General features: G+C 36.8%; 1 protein-coding gene across 3 annotated transcripts in view; it reads right to left on the bottom strand.

The window, feature by feature from the left end:
• Positions 1-604: 604 nt before the first annotated feature.
• bmper (BMP binding endothelial regulator) overlaps positions 605-16244 on the bottom strand; it is a 46186-nt gene continuing 30546 nt past the window's right edge. For all 3 annotated transcript variants that reach the window (XM_024258584.2, XM_024258583.2, XM_036216021.1), the window contains 11 exons: positions 15771-15853; positions 14056-14155; positions 13317-13426; positions 13077-13211; positions 12748-12852; positions 6468-6513; positions 5823-5974; positions 4319-4520; positions 3846-4185; positions 3528-3658; positions 605-1730 (listed from right to left, as the gene is read on the bottom strand). In XM_024258584.2, coding sequence (XP_024114352.1) covers positions 1549-1730; positions 3528-3658; positions 3846-4185; positions 4319-4520; positions 5823-5974; positions 6468-6513; positions 12748-12852; positions 13077-13211; positions 13317-13426; positions 14056-14155; positions 15771-15853 — 1586 coding nt within the window. In that variant the 3' untranslated portion in view covers positions 605-1548. The remainder of the gene's footprint in view (positions 1731-3527; positions 3659-3845; positions 4186-4318; positions 4521-5822; positions 5975-6467; positions 6514-12747; positions 12853-13076; positions 13212-13316; positions 13427-14055; positions 14156-15770; positions 15854-16244) is intronic.

Genomic DNA, 16244 nt, shown 5'->3' with positions numbered 1-16244 from the left:
TTCAGTTGTAAAAAACAAAAATCTAGGAAATAATATATTGTTTTTTTCCCCAAACAAGTTTCTTTTTGCAAAAGAATGTTTCCTCGTTTATCGCGGGGCTGGTGTTCTATAAATTATCCCTGATAGGTGAAAAATATAGAGTTACAGATGTTTTAGGATTGTAAAGCCCTTCACTACTCATTTTATAAGCTTTTCTCTCGTTTAAACTCTCAAAAGTTCAAACCTTTGTAGAACAATAAATCCCATAATATAGAATGAAAACAAAGATTTATAGCAGTTCTAAGATAGATGTAAATTTGGAGATGGATAATGATCGACAAGGTCTACACAGCCAATGAGGACGCAGGAAAAATAAAAATAAAAGGTGCAAAGATACACTAAAAAAATCAGTGAAACTGCAAAAGGTGAACCACAATACAGCTAGCGAACGCTGAATTTTAACTTCGTTTCTTTATTGGAATAATATTTTTTCGCAAACGTGATGTGAAAACTGACAAATCCTTTTTCACGAACAAAAAGTCAACAAAAAAACGTAAGAAAAAAAGGTAAGTGTGCAAAAATTTCTGCTTTTATTTTATTTTTCCACATTTAAGTGTAGTAATTATTTTTTTCTGTCTAGTATTTAAATTTTAGTACTTTTTTTTCCATATTTGTGGCACTCCTGTCATTCCATAGATTTGTTTTACTGTTATTTATAATCATAAACGTATAAATTCACATTTATTTAGTTTGTTTTTCTAACAGGTTTTTCCACATCATTTCAATAAAATAAAGATGGCAGTCATGAGTAAACCTTGAAAAAGATTATATTGCTGGTTTTTAAATAATTCTTATCAAGTGAAACATATGTTTACATGAATACCTTCAGTTTGTTTTCTCCACAACGCCCTGTACACGAGGCATAATACAATACAGTACTTTTTCCCTGCGGTGGTGCAACAGCTGAGTCACATTTGAGCATTTTTCTCTTCAAACAGTAACACTAAAGTACACAACAAATACATAAATAGCTTTTGTTTCCCTTTAAAACTTTTATAAAGCAATTATATTCATGGATCTGGCTCTTGCTACAACATGTCAATTGTCTGATATATAAATTAAAGTCAACAACACATATCAATAATAATATTATGGCAATAATAAAATAACAGCTGTCTTGTTTTTTTCATATAAATCTGCTTAGCTTACAGTATGAAATGATGGTTCCATATTGAATCCTGCTGCACAAAGAGTCCCACATCAGTGCAGCAGAAGATCAGACACCATGTTGGCTCTGGGAGGAGTCCTTTAGCCCAACGTTTGCTCAGATATGCTAAACGCCTCGCCTTTATGGTCCATCTGAGATATAATAATCTCCTCTTGTGTTGGGCATCACATGAGGAAAAAAGACTGCAGTGTGTGGCAACCATCAGCCTTCAGTCTGTTGTCACGCAGCATCTCCAACATTGAAAAACATCTCTAGTAAAGTTCTGGATTTTGGAGCACCCGACGTCTCAAAGTCATCATGATGCCTACTTCTTGCCCCCCTTCTCCCCGGGATCACAAAGGTCACCGTCCAGGACAGGATGTGGGTTTAATGCAGCGTCCATGGAAGAGCACTAGGTTGGCGGGGCAGTGGCAGCCGGCCACGCAGGGCTTCTGGCACGGTCCGATCTCGTTCCAGTTATCACAGGTTTTAGTGCAACCGGGACCGCAGGTGTCATACACGGCGTCGTGCTTACACTGGGTGGCTGTTAGGGGAAGGAAGGTGGAAAAAAAAAGAAGGAGGTAAACCAACAATTTACAACTTCCTCCAAAGAGTTCTCTGTATGTACTGTCTATGGTTAACACAGGGAGACCCGCCCCCTTCCCATCGCTGAGGGCTCTATTTGCTCGCTTACGTGTGAGCTATAGCCTTAAACTAGCTTTAGCTGAGTAAAAATAGCGACGAACAATATTGGATCGATCCACCGGTACCGTTTTAAGGCAGAGACCAACTTGGACAAGCACATGAGCGTTGGAAAAGAGAAACTTTCAGACGCCCATTTTAGTAAGTGCGTCATTAGTCTGAGCCTTTTCTAGCATCTGGTTTTCTAATCCAACACGATTTGAATTAAGAAATACTTGGAAACTATGTTTTAATCATAAATTTGTTTGTATAGGTCATATTATATGAGAAAACGCTATAAGAAAATGTTTTTAACACAAAAATACTATTTTCATTGTAGTAGGGTCTTTAACTGCTGCACCAATAAAATGGAAACTGAGACAAAACCAATTGATAAATGTCAACGAGTGATTGGAAAATTCCTGCCAGACTTGGGCAAAAGATGTAAGACTCTCAGTTTGTCTCAGAAATTCATCATTTGATTTAAGGATGTTATATTGTTAAAATTGTGTTGAAACATAAAAAAATCATCAAAATGCAGTTTCTCTCTCACAGTGTTGAAATAAGAGTATGGGGATGTTTTGAGGATGTAAAAGAAGACTTTTTATAAATGTTTTTCATAATCAATACCAAAAAAGTTTTAAAGAGCCACTCCAATTATCTTTTGATCTGTTGTAAAAGCGTTACCAGTGGTCAAAAACGTGTTGTTTTCTAAGACATAGTTTCTGTAGAGAGCAGTAGTTCTTTAGAGATTTGCTTCTTAGTTGTGGTTAATCAGAAATACAATTTTGAGCTTAATTTTACTTTATATATTTCCTCTATCATCAGAAAAATAAACAGTTAAATAAAGTGATTAAGACTCAAAAGTCTGAAAGGATTCAATACGTTTTAGATTTCTGATCGAAACAAACTGCACATCTCTTTAACCCAATCATGAACAGTCTTGACAAACTGATCATTATTGGGGCTCACTCAATAATATATCCTACCTAGCAATAAAGTGCTTGATATCAATGGAAAGTATTTGTGCTTACAGTTGTACTTACGGTAAACTAAAACTACTGTGTGGAAGTTGAGAAACCTATACACATAGATGATTATAGAAAATGTGTCAATCTGGAAATATCTGGCAGGAGGGTGCTGTTTTATTTGCTGTTTTGTTAAAAAAAAAAGATTAAAAACACAATAATTGTTTAAACTGTTAAAGCACAGAGCACATTTACAGTGGTACTACGTTAAGTCTTAACCCTTTAACACCAGAGCTCCAGTGTTTATGTTCTTTCATTAACTGTAACTTTTCAATTGTTATTAAGATCAACATAATTCCAGCAGATTCTGAAGGAAAAAAGCAGCTCGCACCGCTTTTCTCCTTCAGAATATATATGTTGCTGGATATATGTTGATCGTGTTAGTGGTTGAAAAGTTACTTTATGCTAAAGAATGTGAACAGATGGATGATGGGAAAGGGGGTGGGGTTGTTCCACACCAGCGGTCCGGACCACAACTCAGAGGGAAATATCTAATGAATGACGCCTTGAAAATAGATTTTTGGCTAAAAACGTCATAATCATAATTAAATGCTTAGAATGCTTTGAAAATAAATCAAAGGATAATTGGAGGGAATCCTTGAATAATCTTGGCTCATCAATGGGTTACTAACCGACACAAACGTTGTCCGGTTTCCAGTGGACCGCCACTCCTTCCCTCTCACAGGCCCGACTGTAGGCGATGAAGGACTCACAGTAGCAGTTTTTATGGATGGGACACTCACACATGTCTGTAATACATGACCTGCAGATGGAACATGTTGGACATGCTGTAGGTGAGATCCAGATTCAAGTAAGAAGAAAAGAAATTCACAGTCTGTACTTCCTGTTTTAAAGTAGCTACCTAGTTTTAAAGTTAAATTCTCTGGATATGTCCCTTTACATTAAGTGATGTCACTTTGGCGAAAAACAAAGCTGTGTTTTCAACTCACCTGTAAAAAGGAGCAAAGTCCACCACACTGTGACACTTCTGGAAATCCCAAGACTTGATCTTCTGGCACTCGCGATGAGCCCGAAACTTAACTTTAGGGCTTCCAGGACACAAAAAGGAAGTGGGCCTGCGGGGCTGATTCTGGGAGCAAACTTCATTTCCCTCCACTCGCCACGACTCAGCAAATTCGTCTACGTCGAACTTTAACTGGCCGTCGCCCCCCATGGTGTCGTCTCGTTTCTGACCGTTGTAGTTGCCACAGAGGCCGCACAGGCGTCCTCGAAGGTGAGGAGCAGCTACGACTTCCACAAAACTGTCCCCGTCCCACGTGATCTCCAGACCTGCGGGTGGAGGTTTGAGAAAAAGAGCTAAGCCACAACACAATGACATTTTAACACAAAAACAGGATGCATGGAGGACAACCTCTTTCTTAACACTCACAGATACATAATAAGGTAAGAAAGGTGTGCAGACCTGCAATGGAGGTGAGTTTCAGCAAATATCCGTCCAGGTCGATGTGCACGCCAGGACCATGGTACGGCAGGGCGATGCGGGTGCCGTTCCTGCGGACTGTCAGGTGCTGATGCAGACTGAGGGTCACAGAACCCAGCCGCACCTCAACAGACTGCGTCCAAGAGAAAGAGCGAGTCCGCCGAGCATAATTCTTCACCAGCACCTGCAATAAAAGGACAGAATTTAAAGAGTTATGTAAAAGACCTTCTGTTAAACTCAGGTGATCACCCCTAGAACTTGAAAAAAAGTATTTTTGGTTGAAGGAAAATGTATTTTTATTAGATGAGAAAATCCTCTTAATAAAGGTTAATAGGTAAGCATTGTCAACCTTCACCTGGAAAAGTGTACCAGGAAACACAAACTCTTTTAATTTTTTATCTAAAGTTTATTTTACCGGGAAGTCTCTTGAAATAAAATGTACTTTTTAGAGACGTGGCCAAGAAACATTGACACAGACACACACAAAAAACATAAAATTAAAATAAATTTACAGTTCAAGATTAACATCTACACTTTTGGTTATACACTCAGAAATGAAAGGATTTCCGTTTGTACATCATTGTATGTGCTACTTATGCAGATTCTTACTTTTAACTCTAGTATAGTACATTTTTAAATTTACAATTTTGTCAAGTTTTTAAATCCATATAGGAAGCATCAAGACAACAAATATAATTAAAGTTATACAATAAACTTTTTTAAAGAAGTTTTAAGGTTTTCTACGGTGGCCAGGAAGTGCAAATCACATGAACAAATCACCCAAAGCAAAAACATTTTACAGATTACGACTATAAAAAAAAAAAAGACATTTTAGAAATAAAAACAAAATTCCATAAAGCTAAACAAACAAAGAACTAAATGAATACCCAAATAAATACATAAAATACAATCCTGAAAAATGAAAAAGAAAAAAAAACTGGAAAACATAGTTAATATGGGATGTCACAGATGACGTTTGAGTTTTGAAGAAGAGGGAGAGAAGAGCGATGTTTTGGTGAACTGTGGTAAAATGTTTGATTAAGCTATTACTGAGCTTTTGCAGTGGCTGTGGCCAGAAGTTTAAAGAAACATCTTCTGTCAGAAGATATCGCCATGCCAATTAACTTCCTGTTGAAAAGGTGAAAAAACATCATCATCCAATCAGTAATGTCCCACAGTTCCTACTTTCTCCAGTTCTTTTTTTTTTTTTCCATTTTTTAAAATTCCAGCTTGATTCTGAAATGTACTTTTGCTTTCCAAAACATCCTCTTTTAATTCTTTTTTTGGAATTGTGTTTTATTGTTGTAATTGTGCTTTAGTTATTTTGAACTTTGTTCTGATTTCTAAAAATAAAGTGAAGGCTCTAAAGCTTCCCTTTAGCACCAAATAAAAAATAATTCATAATTAATAATTTACAAGTTAAGCAGAAAAATATGAACAAAGAATCAGAAACACTTTTTAAAATAAAATGTGGATGTCATCCTACCATAAAGTTGGAGTCTGGGTTGCTTCCTACCCCAGAGGGGCTGCCACCGCAGTCTTGGGTCAAAACATACTGACAGGTTCCTTGAAAGTTAAAGGTCCGGCCATCAAAGGTGTTGTAGTGAGGATCCCCAAAAACTGTGCACACACCTGGTTCTGCAACAGAAGGAAAAAGTGTTAAAACTGACTCATGGAAAATAAGTTTGTCACAGAAGGCACGACAAAGCAGGATTCAATGTTAGAAAACATATTTTTAAAACCTGAGCAACATCCCTCAGTGAAAGGAACCACCGCTGCATTAGCAACTCATACTGAACTTTTAAGAACAAAAGATTAAAGATTTTGGAGAATTGAAATTAACCACTTTGAAAGATTTCGGCTACAGTTTCATATGAAATAAAAGACTAAATCTACAAACAAGTGAACTAAGACGTTTATTTATAACTTTTCATGGATCATATTTTGAGTGTTTGCAGAAAATGGTTTAAAAGTATAAATTAAAACAAACAAATTATGAATACATCCGACATTCATATGTGTCTCTACAAAAAACATTTGCGTGGTTGTTCTTTTAAGATGTTTTAGTACCTCTGAAGCTTCAAATTAAAAAGCTTTTTAGGAAAAGATGAGCATCCTGACAGTGACTCACTTTCAGTGCAAACTGGACAGCAGCCGGTTCTGTTCAGAATCTTGTTCTGTGAAAAAGACAGACAGAAAGGCAACATTATAGGAGACTCGAAGACAATGAAGACTTTTGTGGTGATAGAAGGCAAAGAGAGAGAAATGAAGTCTGTGGATCATGACGTTTGCAGATGACATTGTGATCTAAGATCAGGTGGAGGACCGTCGAGAAAGTTTTGTTCTGGAAAACACAGGAGTGAAGGTCAACCACACCACTGTGTCTAAACGACAAGAAGTCAAGTGGAATGGTGAGGTCACACAGAGCAGTGAAGACGGTGGAGGACCTCAAGTGCTTAAGGACAACAATCCAGAGTGTGGAGAGGGTGCAAAACAGGTGAAGATGTGCAAACAGGTTAGAATGGTTGGAGGAAAGTTTTAGATGTGGGTGATGTTCGAACGCCATATTTTTTCTCTGTGTCAAGACTCTCTTGGATAACTCACATTGTTACTGATGGCTGTGGTTCTGCTGCAGTTGCAAGACTCCAAACTCATGTATGTTGATGCGATAACCCGCCATTTATAGAGAAAGCACTAGTAAACAAAGCCTCATTCTGCCATGATTTTTAATTATATTCACAACGCTTCTTTTTCTGCGTGACTCGTCTTCATCCAATTGGTAAGCACAGAACTTTTATTAATACTTTTGTCTTACATAGGCTTAAATGTACAAATTCGACTGTGTTACAAGTATTGAATAGCAAGTAGGAGAGACCGAGATTGGTTGTTACAATGAGGTAATGTTCACAACACGGTGAAAACAGTGAGTACAGTGGAAAAATATGCTTTATTTTGAAAAATTTACTGGATGCACTTTACACTCGGTAGCATGACTTCCGATTTACCTCGTTAGTAGGCCCAACTTCACAAAAACATGCTCCGGTTCGGCTCTGGCGTCCAGCAAAAATTTGAAGCCAACAAAATGGATATGGAGCGCTGGAGACGCTGGATTGAATACAGCTGAGTGGCTCTCACACTTTTCAAGTTAGGTTCGTACCAAAGCGGGACCGGATGTAGTGTAAGCTCAGGGTGTGGTGAGAGCAGCCATGTTGTTGACTTAGACATTAGAAACTGAGAAAGAGACAGGAGGCAGAGCTGGAGGGGAATAACCAGGAAGGATGGGATCGAGAATGAATCCATCAGATGGAAGTAGCTTGGAGAGGAAGAACATTGAAGATGTTGGATGCAGAGGTTGGAGCTAACTTAATAGAGGAGGTTCATGGTTGTAGTCAAAGATTTGATAGAAGAAAAGAAGAAAAGGTTAAGATGGAGGGAAGTGATCTGTTAAAAGAAACAGCTGAAGGACAATAAAGAAGTCTGGATATATTCATTTTAAAATGTAGCTTAGATGTGTTCATTTTGTTGATAAAAGCAGAAAGAAAATTGTGGAAACAAAAAAAATCAAATATTTAATATAGTATATATAATATATAGATATATATATTTTAAGTCAGAACTTCCTTCATAAACCTTAAGCATTTCTGTTTATTTTTACAAAAAAATAGCAACAGAAAAGAGACTACAGTGGTTCTCAGAATTTAATTTACTTTTCAAAGTGATTAGGTGTTTTTAGTGCACATTTCAGAAGTAAATGGGTCACTAATTTTGAGAAAACCACAAGTTGCCAGTCATGCCAGGACAGTAGCAGATACAGATCCTCCATGTTCAGCCTCTGAACTTTGAAACAGGAGCCTCAGCGTGCATGTGCATGCACATGTGTGTCCAGTATGTTTCAGCCTCCATCAAAGTGAGGATCAGAGGCCTCTTTCAGAGTTTTGTTGCCTCTGGGAAGCCCTTCATTATTGCACACACACTGTCCCACTTTCCTTATTAGGATTCCCTCTCACACGACCTAACCCAGATCCCAACTGCTACTAGTTCATCTTAGACCTCAACCAGGAGCCTAGAAACTGCACTTTGAGGAACTTGAACTTCAGTGGCACAGTGGTAAAAAACTGTGGGTTCAAATCCACAGTTGGGTCATTTAAAGACTCTGAAACTGGTACCAAAGCATTTGGTTCTGACAAGGTCACTGATTGGATCAAAGGTCCAGACATGCACACACAAAAGCCCTCCACACACGGCCCATCTGTCATCACATCATACAGACTTTTCTCTACACTCAATATACACTCCAGAGTTCTAACCTCTGCACAAAGGGCACTTTCAGTCTTTGAAGAGGGCTGCCTCTTTCTCTGTCTCTCTCTCTCACACACACACTCACACAATCGCACACAGTCACACAGATTGGTTTTCAGGGGCCTAAATATAGGGAACCTCTTCTTTGCTGTCACTCAGACGCAGCACAGACAAAAGGCTGTTGGGAGACACGCTGTCTCCGAACGGGGACCCATCCACTCTGCCGCCCCGCCGCTGACCGCGGGATGGGGGAGTGTGTGTTTGGAAGGGGTGAGGCTGTGGTCTATGGTGACCCTGGTGACCGAGATGAGCCAGACATGCAAACTACAGACAGGTGTGCAAGTTTCCACGCTGTAAACTGGACAGTTTGCAGTTACCTATTAATATAAGATTACTGTGTGTGTGTGTGAGTGTGTGTTTGGGTGTCGTTTTAAGCAGAGGAAACCAGCTTCACTGTAAAGAAAGATTTTTCCCTCATGTCACAGATTAAAATCGTACATTGGGTGTTTAGTGTTCCTGTTCACTGGCAGCAGAAACGTGTCACATTTCAACCTTTGATATCATAACACTACTGGGGGGGCATTTCTATGAGTCATCTGTAGATTTATGCATTTATGCAGCCAACCAGGATCAGCCACATCAAAGCATGTTGATTTAAAATTAAAGTTTCATTATCTTAAAGATTCAACTAACAGAAAATGTCTCCAAACTGTATTTTTAATCCACAGACAGAACTATTTCACATTAAATAGAACTCTTGGTGTTATCATAAAGTCTGGATTTACAAGATAACAGAATCTCACTGTTACGCCCCATTTTGCATGTAGGAAACTTGGGGCATAACATAAATCTTGTCCGAGATCTGTTCACCATCAGGATCCATTTATGTTGTACTTGTGCGTATTTGATCCATTTGGGTTTTGCTAAGTTGTGTTTGTACATGGAGACACAAGTTGGTTAATGGTTTTTCTTATGTTCGTTTGTAACAATATTTGGTGACATTTCTACAATTCTGAAAAATTTTGAATTTACATTTTTTTTTATTACACAAGTTCTTCCAGGAGACAGCGGTTAAGGGAAGTACATTAAACTATAAAAAACACATGAGCTCACATTTGATCATAGTGACCAAGTCCTGTAGTTGATAACAAATGCAAATCATCACACATCCACCACTTATACGAATATTATTTTTTTCTCAAACATGGTGTGGCACATTATAGCTTACAATTTTGCCATTTGTTTAAGAATATTGATGGCGTATTGTTTGTGTTAGTTTTGAAATGAAGTGGTTTTTTAGTGATGATGCCATTTTTAGCCTAAATCCTGTGTTGTTTTCTAGGACATAGTTTCTACAGAGCGGCAAAAATTCAGAAGAAATTTGCCTCTGTTGTGGGTAGGACTGATGACAAGGAGTAACGCCGCCCCTTTTCCCGTCCCCCTTCTGAGAGCTCGGAGTACCTAGCTTGTGGCCCACCTGGCGTATTTACATCACAAATAAGCTCTTTTTCAAACAGTATTGGGGTTTTTTTTTGCTCCTGATTCAAAATAATTTAAATAAAGAAATAATTACAAATGCAATTTTGAGCGTAATTTTCTTAATAAAGGTCTCCCATCATCAAAACACGCCACATGTTAAAAACACAATTTTCATCAGAGTGGGTCTCCTCCTCTTGCAGACAAAATATTCTTAATTTATCTTTTTATTTTCTTGGATTGCATCAATCATGATAAAAGTAATATAAAAACCTATTCATGTGCATATTCTACAACAAGTGTGAAGGAAAAAGAATCCTAATTGTGACATAATTTATTGCCACCTTATTTTCAGACATTACTTAGATGGGATTTTCTGAGTCTCTTCATCACATAATCACAAATAAAATAAAATGAAGAGGATGCAGCAAACAAGAGGAGATTTTCTACTTAACCTCATGACACGGAATTTCTGGTAACAAGAAACAAAATTCCCTGCAGGACACCAACATCGCTGCAGTCATCTGCTCCGACCACAACAACAGGTGAGGGCTTCTTGTGTCCACTGGAAGTGTGTGAACTTGGGCTAACATCGCCTACGGCTTCGACTGCCTGACCGCCACTGTCAGATGGAATGCTGGGAATCTACTCCATCAACCCCCCACCACCCCAGCAGACAGATGACTTCAGGGCGACCTCGGTGACAGGTGAACGCAGCACGAACCGCTTTTCTTACATTTACAGTTTTACAGCTCACACCTAGCTCCAGCTGGAATAAAAGGCCTCTAATGTGTTTGAATTGACTCTGTAAAATATTAAATTATTTGGAAAAGCAGCTTTAGTGACTTTAATTTTAGGAGAAAGTTGTAAAGACTAAAAGCTTTTTGGTGTAAAACCTAGCTAAACTAGACATTAACTTTACAAAAAAATGATAGATGCTCCATTAAAGGGATCATATTTGGAAGAAAGAGGTAAATCTTTTGTGAGGATAATAGGAACTAAAGATGTCACGGCAACACAGTTTTATCACTTTGTTTTGGGTCGCTTGTATCTAAAAATATTAAACATAATTTACTAACCCGTTTTTAAATGTGCAAAACTCCATATTCACTTTTATCTTGATTCAGTTTTTAGGACTTTTGAAAGTACCTGGTGATGAGCAGCACCTAATTTGTTGTGTTGTTGAAAGTAACACATGACAAAAAGCAATGTTTTATATGCAGCAAAAATGGATGGAAAAAAATGGGAAAAAAATGTTTTGTCTTGCAGGAAAATATCAAGGATTCTTGGTAAGACAATTTTTTCCATCAATGGAAGATTTTTTTGCTCATTTAAAAAAACTAAATCTGCCAATTGTGCAAAAATTGTTTCACTTAACTTTAAGGTGCATATTTTTGCAAAAGAACATTATTTTCTGTTGCAGCAATATAAAAGACATTTTTAATAAATTATAGGTTAGCTGACTGAGTACATGATGGTGCTATAACTGACAACAATGTAATACCTTTAAAGCAGTGAAGCCATGAGGCATCAACTGATAATCCTTACCAAAAATAAATAAATGAATTAAAGTTGTATATGTCATTCTTACACCACATCACCACTTGTCTAAACGCAATATACTCTGGAGAAGAAGTCCTTCACAAAACGAGTAAATAAAAAATCTAGAAGCTGTTTTCTCTTCTTTATAAGTGAAGAAAATCTGTCAACATTTGTTTTTGTTGTCTTAAAGTAAGTTATAACGTCCTGCCCTTTAAAGACAAAATTCAGTCTTGAAGTTAGCATATTTTGGTATAATATTCTGGTTATTTCAGATAAAATTGTCTTAAAATTTACAAGTAAATCTTTGTTTACTTTCAAATTTGTGTCCTGCTCTTTTTAAATGTGTTTGTACTGTATTATGATTGAGTTAAATCCTTTCAGTTTTCTTAAAAGAAAAAAATGTGTTTCCTGAAACAAGAGCATTTACTAATAAAACGTCTACTTCAAAATATTACTTAAAGTAAAATAAAAAAAACACTTGTTTCATTAGAAATATTAGCCTAAAACGGATATTTTCAAGACCAATTGATTTATTTCTTTAAAAAAGTCACATATATAGTTGGAAATTTGCTGGTTAGTTAGTTTTCTTCTTATATCAAGCATAAAAAGATATGTAAACTAGAAACTAGACCAAAATACTTTGTGATATTTTTTGTTTTTTGTAGTGCAATGGGACATTTTGCATTTTGAATCATGCTAAACTTCTGCAGATGTCATAAAATAAGAGTCATGTAACACTGTCAAATTGTGAAACTACTTTTGGGTACCAGTAACAAGTAATTGGTAATGCAATACAACATGGAAGTAGCTTCTAGATGTAACCAAGATTTAAAATAAAATTGTCACTTGAAGATGAAGGTGAGATTAACCAAATGCCAACTAACATGTTTAGAGACTGTTAATACAGAAAGAACTGTAATGTTTGGATGGATTAGCAATAGAAAAGGTCAACTATTAAAAAATTAAAGAACAAAAAGATTACTTTGAATTATGGCTCAAACAAGGGGAAAAAACAAGTGTATGAAGAAAACAATGGCGCAGAAAGGAGCAGAAGGAATATTTAAGTGCGTGTAAAGTCAGGTGGGTTCACTCACCGGGGGGCAGCTGGTGATCGGGACACACTTTTTTGGCCGACACTCAATACTGCCTTTGACACAAGCACAGAGGGTGCAGTTCACCGATGACCACATGTCTCCTTCCTACAGAGATCAAACGCCATCACAACACTTTACCCAACATCTGCCTTCTTTTCTTTATTCTTTCTTCTTTTTACTTCATCTCAATCTCTATATAGTTTATCCAATGAACTGCTTCATTCTTTACTGTCCATCATCCAACATTTCATCCAACCTCCCTTCATTCATGATTAAATTCCTTCATTTTTTCTTTTGATTCTACGTTTGATTAGATCGTCCCTCCTTACCCTGTAGATCTTGTTGCGAACTCTGCAGTACTTCACTTCCTCCACCTTCACGTAGGACACACACGGGTCACAGCACTGGTTGCCCTGGCAACTCCCTGGTCGGGAGCAGGACTTTTTGCACACTACCGTTGAATCCTGAGATGGAGCATGAAAATTTCAAATCAGAAATGAGATAAATTGTCATGAAGGAAAATGTCTTCATCAAGAGAGGAATGCTTAACATCACAGTCGGATGGATACCTTGCAGGTGCAGGTGGTGCAGTTGTCATGAACGAATGAGGTGCTGTTCTCATAGACCTCACTGTGGAACAGACAGCTTCCTAAAGAGAGATCAAACACCTTCCTCTGACCTGAGGGAGGAGCATTCACAACTCAGAAACACGACAGAAAAAGCATTGGTCTTGATCTCTACATGAGCTGAAAATTCATTGACTTGACTACACAAACTGATCAAAAATCTAGATTAGTTGTATTCATAGTTTACTTTTATGAATGTACATGTATTAAAACATTTCTTTCTATCCTGAAGCTGTGTTTTAGCACACTTTCCTCCAAATTCTTACTGTGGATTTCAGTATAATCTTATCAGTGTGTTGTGCCAACAGTGAGCTTTTGTTGACCATGCAAGCTCATTAAAGAAGCAAGGTTTCCTTTTCTTACTCACTGAAACTACTTGGTATCATCTTTTGGTGAAATCTGGTCAATTTTATGTTAAAACTTTGAAAATACCAGCTTGTAAAAAGTCTTTAAAGACCCACTCCAATAAAAATCATGTTTATTTTAGCATTTTTTTCATAATGGAGAACATTTATAAAAGAAGTTAAGATTAAAACTGTGCATCATTTTAGGTTTTAAAAAAAGAACAAACAGAGCAGAAAAAGACTAAAGTTTAAAAGTGAAAAACAGACTAATTTAAAAATGGATTCTGCCTTTCAAACTCTGGGTTATTTTGCATTCATTTCCAATTGCTGCTCTTTACCGATGCATGTGGGGCAGCACTGTCCAGCAGGGGTGTGGCTCAGGTGGGCGGGGCAGGAGAGCACAGGACACACCTCCTTCATGCAGAGAGTCCGCCCTCCCTGAACAATACAGAATAACTCGTGTTCACTACACTTTGAACAATGACATTAAAGGGGTAAAAGAAGACCTAAAAGATCAGTCCGTACATTTTCATCATCAACTTTCCAGACAAATAGTGCAAGGAAAAAAAATGTTATTAAACATTATAGAAGTTCTCATAAATGCCTCACTGAGTTTACTAGTTTATTTATATGAAACATCAGTTAATTTACACTAAGCCTAATGTAGAATTCTTTAACAATTATTTCACCTTAAACATTTTAAGAGCTTCACTGACTTTCATTTCATAATTCCATAGAATCATGAATCCTATATTAGTCTGTTAAATACTTTATTTGAGAATTATTCCTTGACTGAATTGGTCCATAACTGGACTCATGTGTTCACTGTTTCATCATTTGACTTTAAATTGGATGTTTAATAAGTATTTATATTCTTTTAGAGCTGTAGAAGCTTTTTATAAAGTTTTCTTGGTTAATTTTGAAACCTGTTTTAAATGTAATTTCTGAGAAAGAATCACCAGTCCTGATATTTCAGCATATTTTAAGTGTAATAAAATAAGTGGAATTGATTTAATTATTGCATTCTGTTTTTTTTTTACTTGAAAAATAAATATACAGATTTAAAAAGTTAAATATGTCAACTTTAAACGCACAGAGAGCATGTTAAATATGGCACAAATTTTGCATTGAACAATATGGTAACTCAGCATCATTGCTCATAATCAAAAGCTACTTTTTGTCTAATAACATGCAATTAGGATCAAATTTTCTTTAAACCTAAAATCTCAATCATATCATTTTTTTTATTTGTTCGTTTCCAGTAGTCTTAATATGACTTTGTGGCATCTTTTCTAATGTTTTTAATATTTTTATTTTTAATATCCTTATGACTACATTTTTGATAAATAAGTTGATAAAAAACTTCTCTAAAATACAACCTTGTTTTTTTTCAGAAGTTAAAAGACAATCTTCTTAATAAATAAAAATAGCTGAAAACTAGAGGTCTAAGAACAGATCCCTGTGGAACTCCAGAGGTCAGGCATAAATGGATCTGTTCACCACCAAATGTATTCATCTTTCTCTTTAATACATGAACATATTTTATTTTGGAGGATAAAATTCTTCAAGACTTCTGTAGATTTGTGTTTACGGATGTCTGACTGCCTTGAGTCTTTATCGCAGCTTGTTTAAAAACATTTCCTGATTAAATTTTTTACCATTACGCGGCGTGTTTTTTGAAAAACTTCTCTGTAGTCGGCGTTTGACAAATTTACTTCATGCTCAAAAATATTTGAAAAAGATTTATGTCTAATAAACAGAAACTGAACCCCTGAGCTGGTTCTTTAAATCATTCCTCTGTCTGAGTTTTTTCTACAAAATGTACACAGTATCTTAACTATGTGGCAACACATTAATGCCTTAAAGTGTTTATGGATATACCAGGAGGGTTTGTTGGTTTTAGGGGGAAGGAATGACAGGGGGACACAGAGAGGGAAGCTGAAGAGGAGAATGTTGTTCTAACCAAACGTTTGTGACTCCCAGGAGATTCCAAAACCAACTCATTTGCAGGAGAAAGTCCCTTCTCAAAGGCTGGAGTGTTGAGAGTACTTACAGTGCATGTGCACTTGATGCAGGGCTTCCCCTCCGGACTGAACTCCTCCTTCTCTTTATACAGGCGACCCTCGAAGATGCAGCCTGAGGGGAAAAACGCCGTTCACTCTCTGAAAGCACCCATTCTCTCTTATCATGATTTTGAGGACGCTTTTAAGTGTTTCCAACATCAAAAGTTTTTATTAAACAAACAAACAACAATCTGTAAAACTATATTGCGACATATAAATATCATGTTTGCAACCAGGTTCAAGGACTCCCAGTGATGATGGGGGGGACTGAATATCATGTTAGCTGCTGGAATCATATTTCTCATATATGTGCTCGGTTATATAGAATCGATAATAAGTATGAGGAGCTTTGTAGTTGGTTGCATAATAAACAGTGATTTCAGAAATATAATGGGGTAAGACGTCTGATCTCTGGGCCTCTGCGCTTTTACATTCCAAAGTATTATTATTATTATTTTTTATTT

This window comes from Oryzias melastigma, linkage group LG16, assembly GCF_002922805.2.
Source record: "Oryzias melastigma strain HK-1 linkage group LG16, ASM292280v2, whole genome shotgun sequence".
Taxonomy (NCBI): domain Eukaryota; kingdom Metazoa; phylum Chordata; class Actinopteri; order Beloniformes; family Adrianichthyidae; genus Oryzias; species Oryzias melastigma.
The sequence above is the reverse complement of the archived record's forward strand: the minus strand, read 5'-3'. Positions and strand labels throughout refer to the sequence as shown.